The sequence below is a fragment of the Rhinopithecus bieti genome, unplaced genomic scaffold, assembly GCF_001698545.2.
Source record: "Rhinopithecus bieti isolate Rb0 unplaced genomic scaffold, ASM169854v2 scaffold_39998, whole genome shotgun sequence".
Taxonomy (NCBI): Eukaryota; Metazoa; Chordata; class Mammalia; order Primates; family Cercopithecidae; genus Rhinopithecus; species Rhinopithecus bieti.
This window is the reverse complement of record NW_016816687.1, coordinates 401,244-426,218: the sequence shown is the minus strand read 5'-3', so window position 1 is coordinate 426,218 and position 24,975 is coordinate 401,244. Positions and strand designations below refer to the sequence as shown.

General features: G+C 52.1%; 1 protein-coding gene across 3 annotated transcripts in view; it reads left to right on the top strand.

Moving 5' to 3' along the window:
• The window catches only part of CHST8 (carbohydrate sulfotransferase 8), a 152,749-nt gene that overhangs the window by 46,079 nt on the left and 81,695 nt on the right, over positions 1-24,975 (top strand). For 2 of the 3 annotated variants that reach the window (XM_017855046.1, XM_017855044.1), the window contains one exon: positions 21,110-21,325. In XM_017855046.1, coding sequence (XP_017710535.1) covers positions 21,196-21,325 — 130 coding nt within the window. In that variant the 5' untranslated portion in view covers positions 21,110-21,195. Of the gene's footprint in view, positions 1-16,445; positions 17,118-21,109; positions 21,326-24,975 lie in introns of those variants that run through there. The other variant, XM_017855045.1, reaches the window with a different exon arrangement.

The following is a 24,975-nucleotide window of genomic DNA, read 5'->3' as shown; positions in this document are numbered from 1 at the left end:
TTGGAGATTCTGAAATTTTACTCCATGACACTCATGTTAAGACATACAGACTCTCTTGGCCGGGCGCGGTGGCTCAAGCCTGTAATCCCAGCACTTTGGGAGGCCGAGATGGGCGGATCACGAGGTCAGGAGATCGAGACCATCCTGGCTAACACTGTGAAACCCCGTCTCTACTAAAAAAATACAAAAAACTAGCCGGGCGAGGTGGCGGGCGCCTGTAGTCCCAGCTACTTGGGAGGCTGAGGCAGGAGAATGGCGTGAACCCGGGAGGCGGAGCTTGCAGTGAGCTGAGATCCGGCCACTGCACTCCACCCCCGGCGACAGAGTGAGACTCCATCTCAAAAAAAAAAAAAAACAAAAAAAGACATACAGACTCTCGTGTGTGTATGTCACCATTTATACTGTGGTTCCCATCACAGGTCAGAAACAAGCATTTTCTGTTTGAACATGAGGATATGCTTAGAGGAGGAAAGTTTGATTTTTGTATTTATAACAGAGTAGCACAAAAATGGGTCCATGAGCCTCAGGAAACGTATTTGTGTTGCATCCTTAGTTTTATCCTTTCCTAGAGTTGAAGTTGGTTCTAATACTATGAGAGCGAAATCAAAGGGCCCTCCCACCAAGCCGAGTCGTTCCCATCAGCCACAGGCACCAGTGCACGGCGCTCATGACCTTTTGTGCTAAACAAACCCACAGACACGCAAATGCATTCCTGCTTCTTGGAGCCCAGGTGTGGATGGATGCCTGACCTGCTCCATCACCCTTTGGCTGCTGGCCACAGAGTTCACATTGTCACAGAGTTCACATTGCCGTCTGCAAACCAAACGTGAGCATTAGGACTCTCGTTTTCATTTTCTTTGTCCCGTTTGGGGGTAGCTAAAGATGATGGATTTATGTCTATTGCAAAGATGGCGGTGTGCACCTTCCTGGAGGTGCTGGCAAATTCCAGGCAGTGATGCCAAACCACTCTCGTGCCTTAAATAATGTTGGATCGAGATCATGTGAAATTTATTCTAAAACCTGTGGTTTTTATTTCTTCCTGCAAAGCTCCATTCTCTGCTTCACATGAGAGAAATTAGCAATGAAACACCTCGTCAGGATCCAAAACGCCTGCCACCCATCTGTGCAAAACCCTGGCAGTCCTCAAGGAGACAAATCCTCACCTTCCTGGAGAACTTCCATGAAACCTGCAGTGAGGGCAGCCAGACCTTAACTTAGCAAAGAAACTGTGAAGGCAGCCTGGAGCGTCAAACTATTAACTTAGTGAGAGTGGCAGGCTTCAAGTTTTGCAAAAGCCCAAATCTATTATTTGACTATTAGTTGCGATGAATGGATGATGAAGGGAACCAATGCAGGTATGCATGAGGCATGACCGAAAATGCTATCATCGAGGAAATGCTGTTTTCTTAAGCTTTGGTGACTAACTATAGAATTGATTATGTCTTGGAACTGGAGTCAAATTTTCTTCTAAGTGAGCCAAATTGGAAAATAATATTAAACTTCCGTCAGGGGTGTTCCAGAAATGCCAAATTCAAGACAAGGATTGTGTCCGTTTCTATGTGTGTGAATACAAGGGGAAACTTTTCAGATATTTGCAGAATATACTCCATCATTTCCTGCCAAGCGTCAGCTTCTAGTATTTCGCCAAGTTTTTTAGAAGACTTCAACCTTGTTAGCAAAGTAATTAAGCAGAAAGAAAGAAAGAAAAAACCCCACAAAAACGAAAACAAAACCCCAATGCATTGAATGCCTTGCTGTTTTCCTGATTCTGTGAAGTTGAATGTCAGTGGATTAAATTGCACACTGGGTTCTTCTGATCTGAACTGAAATTGTCAAAGATGTTGGGTGAGTCTATGGGCTGAAGGTTACCATGTTTTTAATCATCTGAGAAAAGACCAACTGCACCAAACTTTCAAAATGGATCATTCTGAATAGTGCTTGGCATACTCAGCAGACATGACTGAAATAGTTTTGCAGACACAGAGCATAAACGTAAAATACCGACCCCATCGCCTGTCCTGACACACACTAGCAGTGGTAGCCCAGGGCCAGCACAGGCTGCAGAGGCATGGTGCCAAGATCGGCCGCTCATTTCCCTTTCTTAATGAAGTGCTTACAGGCCAGTTTCTGGAAGCCCTTTCCAGGAGCATCACATTTTTCTGTGGGCCTGCCTGCAGCCTGAGCTCCTGAGACATTTCCTAAAGACCTCCATTAGAAGCTTCCACTGCTTCCCTCACTTGCAGGCGTTCAGCCTTTGCCAACATTAGGTTGATGGAATTGTCTGAGAGAGAGCATGTCGTGGGGCTCTGTTCATCTCCCCAAAGTAGTCACTGACATGAGTGACACTCTTGTATGCCAGGCACTGCTCCCTTATTGCCTATTTTGTCTTCATAATAACCTTGCAAAGTAGCCACAAGAGATTATTACTCCCATTTTGCAGATGAGGAAACTGAGGCATGAAGAGGTTAAGTAGCTTATGTAGCTGGTAAGTGGCGGAACCAGAGTCTGAACCCAGGCATCCTGGCAGCTCCAGCCTCCTTCTCCCAGTCATCACTATGTGTTCCGTTGTTCTGTTTCCATTTCACTCACATATAATGAGCAGCTAAGTTTCCTGAGTTTCTGGATAGCAGCGGGGGCCCAGCTTGCCGAAAAGAGTGAATTACAGTTTTTACAAGATCCAGAATATCCACATCAGAAAAGCTCATGGCCGGCAAGTGTGATATCAACACACGTTGATATCACAGCATCAAAGTAAAAGCTATGTAATTTTCAATATCCAGACAAAGACTTCTCTTTAAAGCACCAATTTTCACATGAGAATAGTGGACAGATTTCCACATCCTGGCCCAAGATTTCTCACCAATCCTGTTGCTGTTGTCTCTTCCCAGGTCACACTGTTTCTGCCTGGCCTCTTCCTCAAGGCCAAGAGGGGTCCTGTCGAAGTCCAGGTCAGAGAGTGTCCTCCCTCTGCTCCTGTCTCATTCAGAGTCAAAGGCAAAATCACTGGAGTGGCCCACACCACTGCCCCCAATTGCTTCTCTGACCATATCTTCTTTCATGCTGCTTTATGTTTCTCCAGACACACTGGATATCAAGAATGCTGTCACCCCAGCGCCCTTGCACAGCCGATTCCCTCTATAACCCTTGGTTCACATGTTATCTTCTCAGTCAGGACTCCTCCCACATACTCGCCTTTGGCCTCAAGCCCTCCCAGTCCTTCTCCCCCTACTCTGTTTTTCTTCTGTCCTTGGTATTTCTCACCCTCTAAGGTTATATATAATCTGTCTCTCTCCTGGTTGGAGTGGAATTCTATGAGGGCAGGATCTTTGTTTTGTTCATGAATGGATCCCAGTTGCCTAGAATAGTGCCAGGCATGTAGTAGGTGCTCATTAAATATTCACCACATATGTGGTTTACCTCCAGAGGGGAGGAGGAGTGCAAAGGGAACCCCAAGTATTGGTAATTATTTTATTCTTTAAGCTTGGGTGATGAATGTGCTGGTTCTTCTTTATATTATTTACCTATATGTGTGTGTGTGTGTATGTGTGTGTGCATATATATATACACATATGTATATTCTGTATATCTGAAATGTTTCATATTAAATTTTAAAAAATCAAACAGGGTCAAAAAGTAAAAGTGATGTATGCTTTATGTAAGTGGTGGAATCCTCTTCTCCATTGAAAGTATTTCTTTTTTTGTGTGTGTGTGTGTGTGTTTGGTGGGATAAAGAGTCTCACTCTGTTGCCCAGGCTGGAGTGCAGCAGCGCAATCTCAGCTCACAGCAACCTCTGCCTCCTGGGTTCAAGCAATCCTCCTGCCTCAGCCTCCCCAGAAGCTAGGATTACAGGCGCACACCACCACATCCAGCTGATTTTTGTATTTTTTTTTTTGCAGAGATGGGGTTTCACCGTGTTGGCCAGGCTGGTCTCAAACTCCTGACCTCAAAGTGATCGAACTGCCTCGACCTCCCATAGTGCTGGGATTACAGATGTGAGCCCCTGTGCCTGGCCCCCCATCAAAAGTATTTTTTCATCTTTGTGTACCATCTCATGTCAGTGACACAAAGTGCAAGTTCTTAGGCAGATGTGTTTGCAATGGGGAAGATGTGGAGAAACAGGAAGAGAAGCTGGGCAGGGGCTCTGACCGGCCGGGCAGTCGGGGCCCACATGACTGGAGGAGCTGACAGTCAAAGCAAGAGTGTTGAGGAATGATGAGAAACGAGGTGGAGAGTCAGCCAGGATGAGACAGCCCTGGGCCAGCTTCTGAGAGCAGGATGCTTGGCGTGGATGTCTGACCATCCTTGGCAGGGGAGCCTGCATCTCTGTTTGACAGAGGAGAGGAAGAAAGAGAAATAACATTTTCTGAGCCACCAAGAAGGAAGAGGCCTGAATGGGGAAGGGCTGAATTCAGGGACCTGGATGAAGACATCACGTGGGGTGATGCTGTGACTCAGGATGGACCCAGGCAGGAGGCACCCAGCTCCACACTCCCTGTGACCCCATGAGATCCCCCAAATCCTCAGAAGGAGAGCCACTTCCTGGATTGGCAGTCACCTCCGGTTTATGTATATAACCAGAAGGAGTAGGAGTCCAGGCCGTGTGGAAGCTCTGGCCCAGCCCAGGGTCATGTGGTCCATGGGCGAGGTGAACTGGCCAATGTCCGGGTGTCGTGGCTGGGAGGACACAGCTGGTCCTCGCGCCCGCCGAGCAGCTTCCCACACATCGATCAGTGCCTCTGGTGAGCATGACTCCTTCTGAGGAGTCCCATTGATCAGGCCAGATGGAAAACTAGTAGCTGTGATTGGGACGAGTGAATATTCATTTGGAAATGTCAATGAGTAACTGGAGATGATGCCTGCAGTGGACTTGTCTGGCAGGATCGATTCCAGACATGAGGTGAACCAGACGTTGGCGGGGACCGAAGGCGGGAGCCAGGGACCCTGGGTGGGGCAGGGGGAGTGGTGGAGGCCAGAGAATGTGTAGGACAGTGAGGTCAGACACATTTCCCTGCCTCCCCACCCCCAGTTCTGTGGCTCTCCTGTCTGTCTGGAGCTTTTGTCTTCAAGTGTGGCACTCCCTGCATAGTGGCCACCAGGCCTGAGGACATCTGTGTGTGTGGAAGGGGTTGAAATGGGTCTGCTGAACCTGCCTTCTTCCTGGGCATGCTGGGAGGAGGGGCTGCAAAAATGTCAAGCTGAAGGGGTCTCTGGGCTCTAGCTGAGACCCTTCTCCTACTTTTCTTTTTTTTTGGTTTTGAGACAGAGTCTCCCTCTGCCGCCCGGGCTGAAGTGCAGTGGCATGATCTTGTCTCACTGCCACCTCCACCTCCCGGTTTCCAGCGATTCTCCTGCCTCTGCCTCCTGGGTAGCTGGGAATACAGGCTCGCGCCACCATGTCTGGCTAATTTTTGTACTTTTTTTTTTTTTCGAGATGGAGTCTCGCTCTGTCGCCCAGGCAGGAGTGCAGTGGCCGGATCTCGGCTCACTGCAAGCTCCGCCTCCCGGGTTTACGCCATTCTCCTGCCTCAGTCTCCCGAGTAGCTGGGACTACAGGTGCCCACCACCTTGCCCGGCTAGTTTTTTGTATTTTTTTAGTAGAGACGGGGTTTCACTGTGTTAGCCAGGATGGTCTCGATCTCCTGACCTCGTGATCCTGCCACCTCAGCCTCCCAAAGTGCTGGGATTACAGGCTTGAGCCACCGCGCCCAGCCTAATTTTTGTATTTTTAGTAGATGTGGGGTTTCGCCATGTTGGCCAGGCTGGCCTCCCAAAGTGCTGGGATCACAGGCTTGAGCCACCGCGCCCAGCCTAATTTTTGTATTTTTAGTAGATGTGGGGTTTCGCCATGTTGGCCAGGCTGGTCTTGGACTCCTGACCTCATGTGATCTGCCCGTCTCAGCCTCCCAAAGTGTTTAGATTACAGGCATGAGCCACCGCACCTAGCCTCTTCTCCCCACTTTTGTCAGTAGATCCTAGCTGTGCACAAGTCAGGGTTGGGGCCAGGGGAGGCTAGGAGATTTTGGTTAGGGTCTCCTTGCACTAGGATGGAGGGATGGCGGGATTCAGCCACTTCAGTCCAGGAGCTCTGGCCCTGGCTGGAGGCCTCCTGGACAGAGGTGGGAAGACATCGCTGCTGGCCCGGGAGGCCAGGAGCCCTGTCAGCTTATTACCAGGTGCACTGTCACCTAGGTGTGGCCTGCTACTTCCCCCAGCCCCAATTAACCATCTGCAGGAGCTGCCGTCGGCATGGGGGAGGGGCTGGGTCCCGCTCCTCTGTGCAGACTGCTCAGCTAATGAGGGGGTCTGTGAAATTTTTAATTACGGCTCCCATGCCTGGCTTAATTATTTGCATATGGCTTTTACAAGTGGGAAGAGGACGATTGCATGCAGCGCAGCACTTCTCAGCCCCACGTTTGACTTTAATTAAAGGCAGAACCTGAGGTCTTTCCATCACTAATGATCGTGGAAAATTAGCTTCCAATCCCCAGGGGTCTCCAGAGTGATGCACCCTGAGGCGGAGAGTGGGTGGAGAGGGGATGGAGTAGGGAGAGGAGCGGGAGGCACAGATGGCAGATGGTCATGCTGGGCTGCTACTCCGGAGTACCCCCAACCCCAGGCCACCCTCCCACTGCCTTCCCTCCCGGCTGCCTGGACAAGAGAGCCTCACTTCCCTCTTCCAGGAAGCAGACCTGACCTTGGGCAGCAACTAGGAGGAAGCCCTGCAGAGCGAGACCCAGACAGAGCGAGACCCAGTGAAGGCTGCCAGGGTCATTCTCCCTTTGGCCAGGAGCTGGGTGTGTTCTGGCTGTGGCTGGACTGCTCCGGGCTGGTGGCCGCAGGCAGAGGAGTGGGAGTTTCTGAAATGAGTACACGTGTGTGCACACATGTCTACAGCATGTGCACACCCCGGCACACAGATACACAGGATGGAGCCATAGAGACACACCTGCATGGTCACACATGTGTGTGTACATATGTCCACTCAGGAGCAAAGGAGTGAATGTGTAGTGGGCCCTGGGGCCATCCCTGTGTCCCCATCCCTCTTGTCTCCTACTCACAGAGCTGGGAGGGGCTGACCCCAGGGCAGTTCCATCCCACTGTTTCCAGTAGCCAGGCCTGCACCACCCCCAGCACAGAGCATCCCCTCAGCCCCAGGCACACTGGGTCAGGAGGTTCTATTGGCTCAGGATCCAGGGACTTGTTCCCTGGTTACAGATGGGACTCCCTCCCTTCTACTGGACATAATGAGGATGCCTGTAGCTTGGACTATGGCTGTAGCCATTGAACCATGAAGGGAGCTCTCTGAGGATAAAACCCACCCCAAGGACAGAGCTGCAGAGCCACTAGCAGAGCCTTGGTCCCCAGTGACACTGTGGAGCCTCGATTTTCCTGATGAGCTGGTTTTTCTGTTTCTCGCCTCCAAAAACATCCTGGTCTAGGCAGGGTCTGTGTCCAGTGCGTGGTCTCACCCTGCACACGGTTGATGGCAACCACTGAACCACGCAAGAGCTGGTTTCCTGGCAACACCCCAGCCTCCTTCCTGCCCCATTGAGGAGGCTGCCCTGTAGGTCAGGGCTGAGCCTTCCTGGCACAGGGACTGAAGTCAGCAGCCGGGGCCGCCATAACAAAGGCCACAGACTGGGTGGCTTGAACAACCATGTTTAAGTGCCATCTGGTCACAGAGCTGTAGGAACCAGCTTCTGACCGGCGAGACTGTAGCAGCCTCTCTTCCCAGAGGATTTTTCTCCCTCAGCTGATTTTGCACAAAAGTCCTTGAACTGGGAAGCATTGTTCTTATTCAGGGGTCGCCTGCCTTTCCCCAATCCAGGTTCCTGGGTTGGGGGAACTCGAGAGTGGCAGTCCAGCAGGATCATCTGTCTTTCCCCAATGTAGGCTCCTACTTGAGCCTCATGTCCATGCTGGATTTGGCCTGAGATCCACCCATTGCCCCCTCTTTCATCATAGGAGGCTGAAGCAGGAGGGTCACTTGAGTCCTCTTTCATCATAGAGGGGGCAATGGGTGGTAGACCTCAGGCCAAATCCAGCATAGACATAAGGCTCAAGTAAGTTTTTAAAGATGTGCATTGCTTGCCAATTTCAGAATCAGGAAATTTCAAGTTAAAAATCCAGGTTTCCAAATTGGAAGGTCTAAAGGTCTGCATTGCTACAAGGGTCATCAGATGTTTCATTTAAAAAATAATTTTGGGTCCAGTGTGGTGGCTTATGCCTATAATCCCAGCACTTTGTGAAGCTGAGGCAGGCAGATTGTTTGAGGCCAGGAGTTTGAGACCAGCCTGGCCAATACGGCAAAATCCCGTCTCTACTAAAAATACAAAAATTAGCCGGGTGTGATGGTGCATGCCTGTAGTCCCAGCTACTCAGGAGGCTGAGGCAGGAGAATCGCTTGAACCCGGGAGGCAGAGGTTGTAGTGAGCCAAGGTTATGCCACTGCATTCCAGCCTGGGTGACAGAGAGAGACTCCATCTCAATATAATAATAAAATAATAATAATAATAATAATAATAACAACTTTTGCCCCAGTGTGATGGCTTATGCCTGTCATTCCAGCACTTTAGGAGGCTGAGGTGGAAGGATTACATAAGGGCAGGAGTTTAAGACTGGCCTGAGCAACATAGTGAGACCCCATCTCTATAAAAATTTCTGAAAATTAGTTGGGGGTTATAGCATGTATCTGTGGTCCCAGCTACACAGGAGACTGAGGCAGGAGGACCACTTGAGCCCAGGAGTTTGAGGCTGCAGTGAGCCATGATCACACCACTGCACTCCAGCCCGGGTGACAGAGCGAGACCCAGACTCTTAAAAAAGAAAAAAAAAAAAATCCAGGTTTCCAAATGGGAAGATCTGAAGGTCTCAGTCTGCTACCAAGGGTCATGGGATGAATCATTTGAAACATATATTTTATTATGAAAGTGTCATGTAGTTATTATACGAAATGAGCTGCTTCAAACAACTACTCACTAAAGACCAATGACTGACATTTTGAGTCCCACTATAAAAATGCCTGTCTTCCTTCCTCTTTAGAGCAATCACATAAGAAGTCAGGGCTCAAGCAACCCCTTGTGTGATCAGCCGGCAGGGGGGCACCGGGGCATGAGTGTGGGGTCTGTGTGGATGCTCTTTTGCTTTGAGATGGTCCCAGTTAGCCGAGTGCTGCCCACATCCCTGCCCCACCTGCCCCCGCCTGGGACAGATGCCACGGAGCCCCATGTACAGGGATCATAATGGTTTACAGCTCTTCTGCCTGTGTCCTTGAGGCTGAGTGATGAGGGCATGCGAAACCCAGGATGGTAGAAAAGAGGCTGCAGGCTTAGGGAGAGAAACCAGAGAAACCAGACTCCCTTGGATGTTGTTCAAGATAAGCGAATAATTCAGCAGAGCCATGTGGAAAGATGGTGAGACCTGCCGTGGAGGAGCAGGCACCCTGCAGAGAGGACTGGGATCCAGCAGCCTATTCCACCTGACCCAAGCCTCTTCCTCCACCCCAGGGCAGCATCCCACCACTGCAGGGATCTTCTCAGTTCCGTGATACCAGTCCACCAGGGACCTACTGAGTGGCTGGGAAAACAGAAGCTCAGATATATAACATGAGGATGACCAAAATCTCCCAGTGACAGCATTGAATGCTGAGTGCTGTCTCCCCTGTGCTACCGTCTCACAGGGTAGAAAAGCCATTAGTCTCTGGGAACACACAGGAGGATGCCTCACTTGGCCCGGGGGCCATCAAGGAATGGTGAGAGATGAGACTGGGCACGGGAGGTCGGCAGAGGCAGGATATTCACAGATCTGGTGGACCATGCTGAGACATTTTAACTTGGGTCACTGGGCACCTGGGGGGCTCGGGAGTGACCACAGATGTGTTGCAAGGCAGGTGTCGAGATGGGGAGCTGTCCAGGCCACAGGTCCTGAATCAGAGCCGCACTGAGGGACTGGGAAAGAAAGACAGGACACATGTTCAGAAGGCCAGATCTGCACTTGAGTGTCAGGAGAGAGGGAGGAAATGTTAGGCTGGACCCACATTTCTGGCTTTCCAACACCCTGTGGGGAAAAAGAAGGGCACCAAGGGGTCACTAGGCTGGAGGAGACTTGGAACACAGGATGTTAGCTGGAAGGAGACCTTAGGCAGAGACTAATGGAGAAGGCAGGTTCCTGTCCCATGCACAGTCACTCATTAGTGCTTCCAGGTCATTTGAAGCGCCGGTCCCTTCCTGGTGGCCTGAAGGAGACCTGTTTTTCCACAGAGCATCCAGGATAGGGCCAAGAGACTTTTGTTCTGCCATATTCTTAGTCTTGAGCCTTCACATTGGAAGAGACCAGCCTGTTTTGAGATGAGCTCCAGGGAAAATCATGCTGGACTGGTAGAGGTCAAGACTGTGGGGGCTCACCTGTAAACCCAGTGCTTTGGAAGGCCAAGGTAGGAGGATTACTGGAGGCCAGGAGTTTGAGACCAGCCTGGGCAACATAGTGAGACCCCACTTCTACAAAAAATTAAACATTTAACCAGGCACTGTTAAATTGAGTAGTCCAAGCTACTCAAGAGGCTGAAGTGGGAGGATTGCTTGAGCCCAGAAGTTCGAGGCTGCAGTGAACCATGATTGCATCTCTGCACTCCATCCTGGGTGATAGAGTGAGACCCTGTCTCTAAAAAAATAAAAATAAGAAAAGATCTTGGAGGTTACCCTTTGGAAGCCAGCCTGCTTCCAAAGGGTGTGGCCATGCATGTGTGCTGAGTGGACCCCCAGAGCACAACCACTGGACTCTGTGTGACCCCAACCCAAAGGACCCAGCTGACTCCAGTGCAAGAGCTTCCTTTCACCTTCGTCATCCTCTTACTAGCTTCTCTTCATTCACCACACATTGCCCAAGCACCTGCTCTGTGCCAGGCACTATTGGCAGCTGGAAACATAAAGACAAGTCCTCTGGGGCCTCCTTGTGCCAGCCACAGGGAGAGATTCCCTGGAAGGCAGCCAAGCCTTCTTGCCATTCTGTCCTCCTCGGAAGTCTACGGACTGCCTTGTGTCTCTGCACCCTGCCAGGGGCCGGGGCACTCCGGGTTTACTCACAGACTCCTCTCTGTCCATATTATACCCCAACTTTTGATTCTGAGAAGTAAATATGCAATTTTTTTCCTCCCTGTAATTTTCCCTGCTGTGGCTGTGGATGTCAGAGCCGCTGGAAAATGTGAATAGCTCAGTGCTTTCTAGAAGTAAAAGGAGGCCGGCCACACCGCATCCTACATCCCCAGGTGCTCTTGGCAGGATCCGGCAGCTCAGCTGGGGAGAGATGCTCTCCAGGCTGTACTGTCGAGGGAACTTTTAACCCAAATAATTCATGTTCCCACCTTCTTCCATTAGCAATGAGATAATTGCCAAGAAGTAAGTGTGTATCCATGAGAGTGTGCACACGCATGCGTGTCTGTTGCAGGGACGTTAGCAGAGGAGGCGAGGTGAGTGTATTTGCTTACGCAGCCAAACTTTCTGCGTGTTCCTCTGGAGACAGACCTTCGTGTCTCAGTAACTGAAGGTCAGGACAGTCTGATCTAAGCTTTTGTTTTGGAAAAGCGTGGCTGGGGTGGAGAGAGAGAGGATTTGAGTCAGATCTGGGGTGGCACTTATTTCCTGTGTGTAACCTTGGCCATATTTAGTCTCTCTGGGTCTTCATTTCATCATCTGCAAAACAGAGTGGTGGCCTTGGAGATCTGCTGTCCAGATCTTCCTTCCAAGAAGGATTTGCTGCCACCAGGGGATTGTGTGGTCAGCAGCCAGCCTCCAGTCCTCAGCTCCACGAGGGGCTGCTTCATCTGCAGCAAACTGCCTCATCTGATATCACACCCTTCTCTGGGCAACAGACATCCGGCTACTGAGTAAGCGGGAGGTGTAAAGGTCCAGCCCTATCTTCCTTCTGCAGGACACTCCGACAGGCTGAATCCACTTCAGAGCCCACCATCAAGGCCTACATCCCTATTCCACTTCTTCCCACTCTAGCTTCCTCCCTTTTTCCTTCGCAGGTATTGATCCTTAATAAACATCTTACACCCCAAATTCCATCTCAGTATCTCCTTACAGAGAGCCAGACCTGTGGCAAATAAGGATAATGATTTTTACTTCAAAAGGTTATTGTGTGAAAGCTAAATGGGATGTTTATGTAGTATGCAGCATCGTGCCAAATCATGATAAATATCTGTTCCTTTTTCTTTTCTTCCCCTAAAAACTGTGACTCAAAATCCCATTCTGGGCCTTGAGCAGGTGTTCCTAACCTGTGCTCTGTAATACTGGTTTGGAAAAAGCCCAGCGAGGCAAGTGGCCCTGAGAATCTGTGCTGCAGCTAAATCTGAGATCCTGGCTGATGGCTTCAGAGCCATTCTTGTCCCTGTGAAGTTCATTATCCATGGATCACGTCAGCCGTCTTCAAGGTTCCTCACTGAAAAGAAATTGAGCATGCAAATACTCTTTTATCATAATCACCACGTATCCACAGGGTAATTCATAAAAGAGCTGGAAATATATTGAAATTCAATATTGTTTTAGTCCAAATCAATATTAATAATTGTTTGCATTTTTAAAGTGCAATTTGCAATTGAAAAGTGCACAAAGATCAACCAGTAGTTGCTAACACATCAAATTTTCCTATTAAAGGCATAGTCCCTTAACTTTAAAATGTTTCTTATACAACAGGGGCTGGAGCTGATCCATGGAAATGACTATCTATTATTTACGTGCACAACATTAGAATTTGCTTCCATTCTGCATGAACTGAAAGCCCAGTCACTTTTATTTTAAGTTTTGATTTCTTTAATTAAATTTTAATTTTGAAATAATTATATATTCATATGCAGTTGTAAGAAATAATGCAGAGAAATTCCATGTATCCTTTACACCCTTCCCCTGACTGTAACATCTTGCAAAACCGTAGAACAGTATTAAAACCAGGATATTGACATTGATACGGTTGAGATAGAGAACATTTCCTTCCCCACAAGGATCCTTGTGTTGCTTTCTTCAGATCTTTAAAATTAAAGATTTTGAAGGAAAAGGACCCTGTTAGATTTCTGCCTTGAAACAATAGCTATCACTAAAGGAGGCACGCTTCCAGCTGGGCTCAGTGGAGTTCACACAGGGGAATGGTCCCCTAGGTAAAGAGTAGCCCAGGTGGAACTCACCTCAGCCAGGAAGACCTCATGGGAGCACAGCTTTGCACATCAGAAAGAGCCTGAGAACGGTTTTCAGTTTGACACTTGCAGTGTGACCTTTGATCTCTCAAACAAGGACAGGGTTGTCAAGAAGGGAAACAGCTTGGCTGGGCTCATGTGGGCCATAGGAGCCCAGTTATCCCTGAAACAGGCCTTCCCAGAGTGTAGAACTCTGGGGACAGCCCTGGAAGCCTCCCTGAGGCCATGCCATGGGACGGACCCAGATCCCTGGTGAGGGACAGGTGGCAGGTGTGGGTGAGGGGTGCCCTTGACTGAAGCCCACCTGACATGCTTGAAAGTAACCCTATGCAAATGAAATTCACAAGGTGCCTCCCTGTTTCAAGATATTTGTCTCACACCAGAGCTGCAGGGAACTTGGGAACTCATCTACAGCAGATATTTTGGATGAGGACTGATTCTGAGATAGGGAAACTCAAGTCCTGAAGATCAGACTTGAGTGGAGGGGAAGTCAGGCCAGAGAACCTGGAGTGCCCCGCTCTGAGCCTGATGGCCACCCTGTAACATCCACATGCCTTGTTCAAGCTGCTTCCACTGAGGATTTTGGGTTTTTGTTTTGTTTTGTTTTGTTTGTTTGTTTTTGAGACGGAGTTTTGCTCTTGTTACCCAGGCTGGAGTGCAATGTCGCAACCTCGCCTCACTGCAACCTCTGCCTCCCATTCTTCTGCCTCAGCCTGCCGAGTAGCTGGGATTACAGGTGGCTGCCACCATCCCTGGCTAATGTTTGTAGTTTTAGTAGAGATGAGTTTCACCATGTTTGCCAGGCTGGTCTCAAACTCCTGACCTCAGATGATCTACCCGCCTTGGCCTCCCAAAGTGCTGGGATTACAGACTGAGGCACCATGCCTGGTGTTTTTTTTTTTTTTTTTTTTTTTTTTGTGAGACAGAGTCTCACTCTGTTGCCCTGACTGGAGTGCAGTGGAGCAATCTCGGCTCACTGCAACCTCTGCCTCCCAGGTTCTAGCAATTCTTCTGCCTCAGCCTCCCAAGTAGCTGGGATAACAGGTATGCACTACCACACCCAGCTAATTTTTGTAATTGTCGTAGAAATGGGGTTTCACCATGTTGGCCAGACTAGTCTCAAGTTCCTGACCTCTAGTGATCCACCCACTTCATAATCATATTTAAGTGTACAGTTCAGTGGCATTAAATACATGCACATTGTTGGGCAGCCATCACCACCATCCATCTCCAGAACCTTTTCATCATCCCAAACGGAGACTCTGTACCCATTAAACAACACCCTGTTCCTCCTTCCAGTCCCTGGTAACCTGCATTGTACTTTCTGTCTCTATGAATTGGACTACTCCTGGCACTCCACACAAGTGGAATTATACAGTGTTTGTCATTTTGTGTCTGGCTTGTTTCACTTAACATGATGTCTTCAAGGGTCTCCCATGTCATAGCATGTGTTGCTATCATTGACTTTTTGATCGACACAAGCAAGCTGTAGTTTTTTGGGGGGTTTCCTAGCATCACAATATATTTTAAAGGTTTGGGGATGCATTAGTCCACTTTTGTATTGCTATAAAGAAATACCCGAGGTTGAGTAATTTATAAGGAAAAGAGGTTTAATTCGCTTGCGGTTCTGCAGGCTGTACAAGAAGCATGGTGTTGGCATCTGCTCAGCTTCTGGGGAGGGCTTCAGGAAACTCACAATCATGGTAGAAGGCAAAGTGGGAGGAGGCAGGTCACATGGCAAGAGAAACGGCAAGAGAGAGATGAAGGGGGAGGTCCTAGACTCTTAAATAGTCAGATTTCACATGAACTGAGTGAGAACCAACTCATCACCAAGGGGATGGCACCATACCATTTATGAGGGATCCACCCCATGATTCAGTCTCCTCCCACCAGGCCCCACCTCTAACACTGGGGAATCACATTTCACCATGAGATTTGGAGGGGACACATATCCAAACCATGTCAGGGGACAATCAGTCAATTTTGTGGCATCTCAGTGGCGTTTGTCTTTTGTGTAAACATTGCACCTGTTAATATACATATATATGTAGAGAGAGAATCAACATTTGTCTCTAAAAATATATTCGTCTTCAAGCTTTGTGATCTGAAATCTGTCATACCGACATGAGGAGGCAAAAGTGAGGTCCTGGTGGCGAGCGTGCCTTGGGTATTCCAAGTTTTAAGGCTCCATCGGGCTCCCTGGGGACCTTTTCTTCCTTGCTTCTTCCTTGCCTCCTGTCATAGGATTGGGCTACTCTTTGGACCTGATTCCAATGCAGCTCTGATGAAAACAAACCCTCAGCTCCCTGAAACATAAATGACCTTTTTAGAATTCCAAGTTCATGGAGTGCCTCTCTCCAGATGGCCCCAAACACTTCCATCTATTAACTCGTGCTCATTCAACATGCAGCAGAGGCTATTGATCACCTTCCCTGTGCCGGGGACTGTGCTAGGTGCTGGGAATACAAAGATTGGGAGAGGCCTCCATGTGGTTCCCGATTCCGAGGCACAGAGTCAGAGGCAGGCGGCAAATGCTCTTCCCACAGTGGGAGAAGGGCTGTCACCGTGATGGTGCTCTCAGGGGACCAAAGTTCACACATTCAGGGAATTCGGGGCACTGTGTCAGCATTCCGGACTCTGCCAGGATGAGGGGACTCAGTTTCTCTACATGCAGAATGACTGTCCCATGCCCTGCCCCACTGGCGTAAAATGTACTCAATATGTAAGAAGCCCTGGCAGAGATAAGTGTCCATGGTGCGGTCAGTTGACGTGGCCTGTCAGTCTTTGGCCACGCTCTCAGGCCCGCCTCGCTGTGGCTGTGTGTTTGCAGGCGCCCCTCAGACTCCACCTGGCAATGTGTCCGTGATGGTGGGAGGCTGGGCTGTGGTGCTCCTAGTACGGCTATGGCGGCAAGCTTTAGGACCTCGTGAGCCCGATTCACGGGGTAGCCTCCACCCCAGAAAGCCCTTTCTCCCTGCTGCAGAGCATGGGGCTGGGGGGAGTGGAGAGAACCCTGCCTTGTAGCAGGGGAGCGGACAGCAGGTAAATTGCATTCCCCGGGAGTAGAGTGCAGCCCGGCAGGGGCCAGGGTGTGCCAAGGCCAGGCTCTGGGGATTTCAGGACCCAGGCCAGCGCTCCCCAGCAGCACGGCGGGAGCCAGCCTGAGAGTCTGCAGCCCCGCCTTGGAGTCTGAGCACTCGCGCCCATCCGTCATCCTTGCAGAGCATTGCAACTTTATGCCTACGCATAAAAACTGGAGGGACTCGTCCCAGAGTTTGCTGCTGCCGCCGCCGCTGCCATTAAAGCGGTTTTAATTAGCTGCAGGATTTTTAATGAGCTCAAATCAAGAAGAGCCCCATCTCAGAAGTAAGCGAGAGCCGCGCACAGGGAAGAACTAGTCTGACAAAACAGAAGGAGGTGGTGCTCTCGGGGGACCGGGCTGTGGGCTCCGACCGATGGATCCGCGAGGAGCAGATGAGTTCCTGAGGCCAGGAGGCTGAGGAGGGAAGCCGGGGCTCAGGGACCAGCGACCGGTGCAGAGTCCCAGCTGCTGCCACCGCGGCAGAAGGCACGGTGCCGGATTCAAGGTGACGGCAGTGCCTGGCTCCATTCTCCTCAAGTTGCCATAGCAGCCTCTCTCCCAACAAGCAGCTTCTCCGGGAGCCCTCAGCTGGGAGGGACGTCATTGTTCTCTCCTGCCCGTGTGGTGCAAGGAGACCCACCGGACAGAGAACTTTCCAGAGCCCAGGGTCCACTGACCACGTGGGTGCACCCATGCTATCTGGAGCCAGGCACGGGGACAGGTCCCCGCGGCCACAGGGGATCCTCTGGGCGGCTAGGGGGAGCGTCCAGGCCCAGAAGCAGCCGCAGCCAAGCGTGTCCTTGGAGCCGTCCATGCGTCTGTCCGCCTGCTGCCGGTCGCCACTGGAGGTGCGTGTGTTTTGGCTGAATTCCCAAGTCCTTGCTTGTGCCCTGAAGTGAATTTCTTCAAAGAGACACATTTTTAAATCAAATAAATAAGGAAATGGGAGGAATCCTTCGCCCTGCCCTGTGTCCCAGGAGGTGTTTATAAGATTAATTGGATCTTTTTTTTTTTCTTGAAGTAAAAATTGGTGACGCCATTCAGGCCTCAGGGAGAAAAGCCACCAGGGGGACTGGGAATTGTGAGGCAGGAGCTGCTGGAAACTCTCTGGGGCTGTTTATTTTTCTTGCCTGAACCCTCCCTCTTCTGTGCCCCTGGCAGGTTGGATTTTCTTATTGTTTGATGGTCTTGGGATGGGTATAGGGAGGTGAAGGCAGGTTTTGCCCTTGTCATCAGAGCTGAGAGTGGTGTAGTCTGTGGTGAGGATGGGACAGTCCCAGGTGGAGGCTGAGGCCTGTGACTGGGTTTTTGCCCCACCCCCAGCCTTCCAGGCCCCAGTCTGTGGCAGATGGTGGTGTCCACTCCCCAGGCAGCAGCTGGACTCCCAGGAGAGGCAGACAGACAGCTCTTAGACCAGCAGCTCTTGTTGCCTTGAAAACAACTTACGACTTTGAAGCCTGGGGTCCTTGAGGAACAATAGAGGATTCCACACCCCCTGGAATGCCCGGGGGTCTGTCAGTGACCACCCTTCCTTCCCACACCTTAGGGGAAAGGAGGCTTCTATAGAGTCCAGCTGGCTTCCTTGTGGGGCATTGAAGGCCCAGCCATACTGCTGGCCAGTTACCCAGGAGGGGAGGCACGCTGACCTTTTGATTTCTCTTTGCACGGAGCAGGGAGTTAGCTGGTCAGATGGCCCCCAGTGAGAACAAACACAGAGCTGAGGGTCCCAGAGGGAAAAGCTGGGGTCTGGGGCTTAGGGGCTGGACCCTGAAGCCACAGGCGGCTCCAATGCCAGCTTCCCTGGTGTAGAGAGGATGTTCATGTTCTTTCTGGGGGGCCAGCAAAGGCAGGGTCTTTGAAAGGGGGAACTCGAACAGATGAAGCTCTACCACCATGGAGGTGTGGTCCTGGGTCTGTGTCCTCTTCCCTTTCCTGGATTTGGGGGCATGGATGTGGTCCTTGCTCTGGTTCCCAGGCACATGGGTGGCTGGAGCCAGGCATCATGGGGTGGGTTTGGTTTGGGCAGGTTCAGAAACAAGTGAGGACAGGTCTTGGCTGCAGGACCTATTTAGTCCTTGACAGTGGATGTGTGTACTGGCTTGAATGGAGACAGACTGGGGGAGAAGAGAGCACCGGCCAGCTCTCTTGTAACCATTCTGCAGCGCCAGCTACTGAACAAATGAGATGATGATCACACATGCTCCTGAGTCCCCTTTGTTCATCAGGTAGAGCCTGATATTGACCCCTTATTAGCTGTTTTACCAGGTAGTGCTGGGCACTAGCCATGAACTTGTTTTCCTTCCTCCCTCCCTCCTTCCAAAATGTCTTGATGTTGGAGGCTGCCCTAGGTCAAACTGGCTTCCTGGTGTCTGACTCAGGAGGCTGCTGGAAGTGCGCCCAAAGTGTGGTCAGCTTACTCAGGGGCTCGTGACGGTTGCTTTCCAGCTGGGACCTTGCTGGGGACCATCGATGGTGTGTGTGACCCGGTGGCCGGCATCGCCACCCGGGCATGTGGTGCGATATGCCGTTAAGCGAACCCACATCGTTGCTTGGGGTCCCGTGCGCTGTGCGGTGCACATGTGAACGCTGTCCCCATGACCCTGCAACAGCGGCTGCTCCTGAGAGACCCTGCATGCTCTTCCTGGTCCCCATCTGAGAGCCATGGCTCCGCTATGTTGGTGTGTGACGTCTTTTCCATTCTTCTAACTCCTTTCTATGACTGCCTGGGGCTCCCCCGAGTGAGGCTGGAGAGAACAGCTCTGCCTCCCTCGTCAGCCGCTCACTCTCTCCTGAGCCTTTGGGGTTGGGCCCTGTGGGCCTCGGACTCTGCAGTGCAGCGCTGTCCTCACAGAGGGAAGGGCTTGGGGAATGGTAGGGCGTCGCAGCCTGCTGTGGGGCTTGCACTGCTGCATCTGTGTCTTTGCAAGGCAGTGAACCCCAAGTCCTCAGGATGGCCTCATCCAGGGCAGCCATGGAGGGAGAGGCCCCAGCCCCACACGAGGGGCTTTGAGTCTGAGCCCTTGGGGACACGTGACTGTCCATTTCTACCCTCTGCAGGCAGGGTAGGGGTGGCCTTGGTGGGTGACAGGAAGTAGCAGTTTGTCTTTAGGGCAGAGGTCATTGCAGTGAGGTCGGGGCCGGCCTGACACCCCGGAGCCAGCTCCAGAGACAAAACAGGCCCAGCTCAGTGCTTCTGTAAAAAGCTGGAAGGCCGCAGGAACCACCTGCTTGGCACAGTCCAGAGAGCCCAGCATCAGGTGCCTTCCCGGTGCGGAGAGGCCTGGGGCAGGTTAATTAAAGTTAACTGAATGAAAAAATAATTACAGAGACTGCAGAGGGGAGAAACCCAAACCTGTAATTTACCCTCCCCAGCCCTTGAGCTTTTCAGGAGAACAATCTGGTCATGGGGAGTTGTGGGCGGGGAGCAGGGAGAGCGCCTCTTCTCATCCCTCATGCTCCATGGGCTGGATGTGGGGGCTTCTTCCCCCAGCGCTTGGGTGCATGTTGGGGAGGAGTCGCCTGGCTGAAGTATTGTCCCTGGGCAGGGAAATGTCCTTCGGCCAAGCAGCACATTTGGCCTGGGGCTTGACCAGCTACCTAGCTGTGGCCTCAGAGGCTACTGGGAGCTGCCCACCTGGCCTCACCTCCCTCAGACACTGACCTGTGCCAGGGTGGGGAAGTTTTCCCCAGGGCTCCTTGGGTGGAAGAAGGGTGGTCCCCTGGGCCTGGCCAGCAGGGCCCACTGGAAAGTAAGGGGACAGAGTGACCGACCTTCAAAGGAGGGGGGCTCCCTGGGGTGCCTGCCGCCTGCGCCTTCCTCCCCCTGTACTCTGCCCATGCTCTCTCTACCCTCCACTGCAGGAACTTATATTCTTCCTTTGGGCAAATGGCCTTGGGGTGCCCCCATCTTGATGCGCAGCCTGGCCCTGTTGGCATGACTGGCTGCTATGTGGGGGATGGGGAATTTCTCTCCCTGCCCTTTAGGAGGAAGCGGGGTAAGGGGTAGGTCACATGGATATACTCTGGGTCTGCAGTGGCCGGAGCAGTTAGTGCCCACCCCCAGGAACACGAGGGGGTGTTAGCACGCAGCCTCTGCACCTCTGAGCTTGGAGTCTGCTGGACACAGGTTTAACTGTCCCACCTCCGCTCCAGGCCAAGGGCCTCGAGCTCAGGGACTCCTGTGGTCTGGCCAGAGCCTCAGCTCCCTCTGGTGTGACTGTCCAGAGGGACTGCCATCCGCCAACCCATCTGTCAGTCCATCAGTGAGGACAGCCCTGGCTGGTGTGGGGGAGTCCGTCTGTGCCTGAATATTTTTTGAGCCTAGCAGGCCCCTTCTCAGAGCTGCCTGCTCTGTGGAGACCTTGTCCCCAGTGCCCTACAGAGAGGAGCAGGGTGGAGGCACATTCAAGATCTTCTGTGCCCACTGGGCCGGGTGCCAGGGACAAGGACCCAGGTTCCCGCCAGTACCTAGGCCCCCACCCTGGGGGCACACATGCTTATTTGGAGGTCTGGACAGTGCAGGGGATGGCTGCTGGCTACTGACTAGGGGCCTGGGGGTTCCCACTTCGGCTCCCCAGGCAGGGCCAGACAGTGTCTCATTACATGATTTTTCTGGAGGTGCAGATACAGGAGACCCTGGTGGAAAGCTAGCATTCCAGCCACAGGTGGGAACAGGCTGCCCTCAGCCTCCCGGGCATGAAAGGGTGGAAAGGGCACCCCTGGGTAACTTGTAGAGGGAGAGGCATCCGGGAATTACACTTGGGTTGCTGCAGTGAGTGGGGCCTCCACCTGCCCTGGTGCCTTGCACCTCGGTGATGACTGTCCCCACTCTGCCCCGTAGACCTCGGCCTGATGGACGCCTGGTGTGGACGATGAGGGAAGAACGTGCCTCCCACACCCGAGAGGTGACCCCTGAGCGAGTCCTGGATGACCCCGCGACCTGGAACGATGCGGCTGGCCTGCATGTTCTCATCCGTCCTGCTGTTCGGAGCTGCAGGCCTCCTCCTCTTCATCAGCCTGCAGGACCCCACGGAGCTCGCCCCCCAGCAGGCGCCAGGTGAGTCCTTGTGCTGAGTCCTGCCATCACCGCTCCCAGCTTTCCAGCCTGAAGCTCAGGCCTCCACGGCTGCCCTGGTGTGCTGGGCTTGGGGGAAAGGAGCAAGTCTGTGCCAAGACCCCCAGTAGGCAGAGTCCTGGCTTCCCAGGGAAGGCATCAGTCTCAATGTGGGAGTGCTGTGTCTGATGCAAGACCTCCAGCCAGTGCCTAGCAGCAGGGTGGCCTCTCTTGGGGGTCATGGCAAGGCTGCTGTCTATTGAGCCAGTTGTTGCCTTTGATGCAACTCAGATTTAAACAGGATTCCGCCACCTCTCAGATCTCTTCCACATTGTCGGGGATATCAGAAAGTGGACAACTTCTCCCTGAACCCATGCCCCACAGGTGAGACTCGGTTTCCCTGCTCAGCCCTGGAGAATCTAGCCCCTCTGATCTGGACAAAGGGGGTCAGGGTACCTCCTGGTTTTGTGAGGCCAAGACCCTCTCCGAAGGTCCCCCACTGCCACTTCCATTTCACCCCTACCTGGTGGCCCACTGGAGTCACAGAGCGCTGCTGGGGACAGGTGGGATGGCAGGGAGGCCAGAGCAGGAAGGGTGATTCTGGCATCTCAGGGCAGACAGAGTGTGGAGAGGGGAGTTCAGGCAAGGTGTCTGCTGCTGGGACACAGTCTACATCCCAAAGATGCGGCAGGACAGAAGGTCAGCTGGCAGGGTGCCAAGACCTGGGAGCTCTCTGCTTTGGAGGGAGAGGAGGGGAGGTGTCTCAGCAGAAGCCACACACTCACAGTCCACATGCTCTAGGGCATGGACAGGCTGGTGCACCCCCGGAGACACCACTCCTCCCCAGGGAAACCCACTCACTCTCTCTTGGTTGCTCTGTGCTATGAGCCAGAGACAGGATGAAAGAGAAGGCGGCCGGAGGTGTAGGCAGAGGGGTTCCTGCACAAACCCCTGCCGAAAGCCCAGAGCACAGGAAGGGGTCTTATTCTGCAACCCCTCCACCCCCACCCCCATTGTGGACGAGCACCCATGATGTGTGGCCCTTAGTGCAGATTGAGGGCCCGTGGACACCAGGAAGGAAGGTGAAAAGAGCACAAGGAGGCCAGTGCTGGGGCCCTGGGTCTGGCAGCTGCCAGAGGCTTCCCGTGGGCAGGTGGATGAGTTGAGAGTCAGAGGGAGGCAGCCAAGGCAGTGGCCTCCAGGAGATGGTGGGCGAGTCATGGGTGCTGACTCATGCCTAGGCCAGAGTCCCACAGGTGGTGGCTGTCAGAAGTGGGTCTGGCCGCTCCCAGGCTTCTGGAGCAGTAGGTGCACAGCAGAGCCAGCTCTCCTGTGGGAGCTTTGCAGCCTCACATGAGCCCCAGAACAGCTCATGACACTGCGCTGGCAGAACAGGGCCCCTCGGGACAGCGCCATCAGGGAAGACAGCGAGCTGGTACCTATGGTCACGTGTTACCTGCCTAGAAGCAAACTCAGGAAAAAGGGCAAGCAAACACTGCCTGGGTGTGTCCTTGGTGTGTGCGTGGTTGGGGGTGCATGTAGGCAGAGGGTCCAGACAGCCAGTGCCCACATTCTACAGGAGGAGCCTGGGAGAGGAGGCATGAGTGTGCCTGAGATGCCTACCTGGGACCGGGGCCTGGACCCTACCTGGAGTGGGACACTCGTGGATCTGACTGTGGTTTGGTGGCCTCAGCTAGTGCCCTGCCCTGCTGCAGCCACAGCGCTTGCTGTGCAGGTCCCTGTTGCCCTACCCAGCTGCCTGAGTACACACATGTGTGGATTACAGGTGGGCTGGGGACCCACGGGACGGCTGGGATTTCTGGGAAGATCGGAGCCTCAGGCTGGCAGGGGGTGTCATATGGCATGGAGCCAAGGCCATCATCCCTCTACAGCTGGCAGACCTGGCAAGGAGCACACGTGGGTCTTCTGATGGTCCATGTAGCCAGACCAGCCTCACCATGTGCCAGGTGACGGGCAGACTGGATAGTCTGGGTAAATCACACCAAACACAGTCATAAAACTTTAAGTAATGCTTACGTTACTTTCCCTGAGCAAAGTGCCTCTGACACAGGCTGTTTGTGTTGATTTGTTACTATTCATTTATTCCTTCCCTGTACTTCTCACGGCAGCCTAATTGTGATTCGGTACCAAGAAAGCAATATCAAAGTAATTTTCCACAACATTAGTTACAATTTTCTTCTGATCTTTCAAGTGAAACAATCCCATCCTGTTGGCTTCTCTGAGCATATAAACCTTGATTACATTAATCTGTTGGAAACCAGTGCTTATAAAATGTATGTGTCCAGTTGCATGGCTGGGTGGCCCCAAGGGCCCCTGACAAGCCTTCTCCCTGTGAATTTCTGTTGGTGGGAGGAACAGATTCTGGGAGCTACCCTGCCATCCCAATCAGGCAAACAGGCAGGTGTTGGGGCGGCGGGTTGGGAGTAGAGATGAGCAGATCTATGGAGGAAATTCTACACCGTGGCATGAACTGTTTTGGTGACGGAGTTCTCTGGGAGCTGCAGTTTGTGGCACTACAAGTGTAGAAAGGGGACAAGGAGTGGCGGGAGTTCTGAGTTGCTTGAGATCCCTTGGGGCCTGGCCTCATTCGTGTCTCTCCCACGCAGCCACCAGGTGTTAACAGCACCTGAACTTTACGTGGATGAGCCAGCCAAGCTCACGTGGCTTAGGCAGTAGATGGAATGGTAGGGGGTTGCCAAACTTTCGTAAATCAAACCACATTTTAAACATCTTTGTTGCTCTAGTCCAAATCAAATCTTTGGAAACAGGAAGAGCTACCCGGTAAGTTACCCACATTCGAAGATGAAGTTTTGTGTATCAGAGAATTCGCCTCTCCAGTTAGAATTCTTTTCCGGTCTCCAGGATTGCCAGGCCCTGAGGCCAGAGCTTCTGCTTTCAGGAAATTCACTTTTTGACCCAGTAGACAAGACTCACCTCTTCTCCAAGAGAAAGACTTGGAGACCAGGCCAGAATCAAGAATAACAAACACCAACGGCCAGGTGTGGTGGCGCACGCCTGTAATCTCAGCACTTTGGGAGGCCTGGGTGGGAGAATCACTTGAGCCTAGGAGTTCTAGACCAGCCTGGGCAACATAGCAAGACCCTGTCTCTACAAAAAAATAAACAAAGTTAGCTGGGTATAGCGGTACACACCTGTAGTCTCAGCTACTTGGGAAGCTGAGGTGGGAGGATCCTTTGAGCCCAGGAGGTCGAGGCTGCAGTGAGCCGAGATTGTGCCACTGTGCTCCAGCCTGGGTGACAGGGCCGGACTTCGTCTCAAACAACAAAGAACTCCCAGTATACTGGCTCTGGGGGCTGCAGAAGGCTGACTCCACATTTGGTTGAGAAAACTGAATTTTAAGAGCTGCTTTCTTTGTGAATGTTTTATCATACAGAGTTTGAAACACATGCAGTAGTGGAGTAGGATAGTGCCATGAACATCATGTACCCGGCACCCAGCACCCTCCACCCACACCAGGCTGGCCCCATCCACAGCACCATCCACTTCCCTTCCTCCATGTGATTTTTGAAATCTATACCAGATAGCCTATCAATTCAGCTGTAAATATTTCTCCTTCCTTCCTTCCTTCCTTCCTTCCTTCCTTCCTTCCTTCCTTCCTTCCTTCCTTCCCT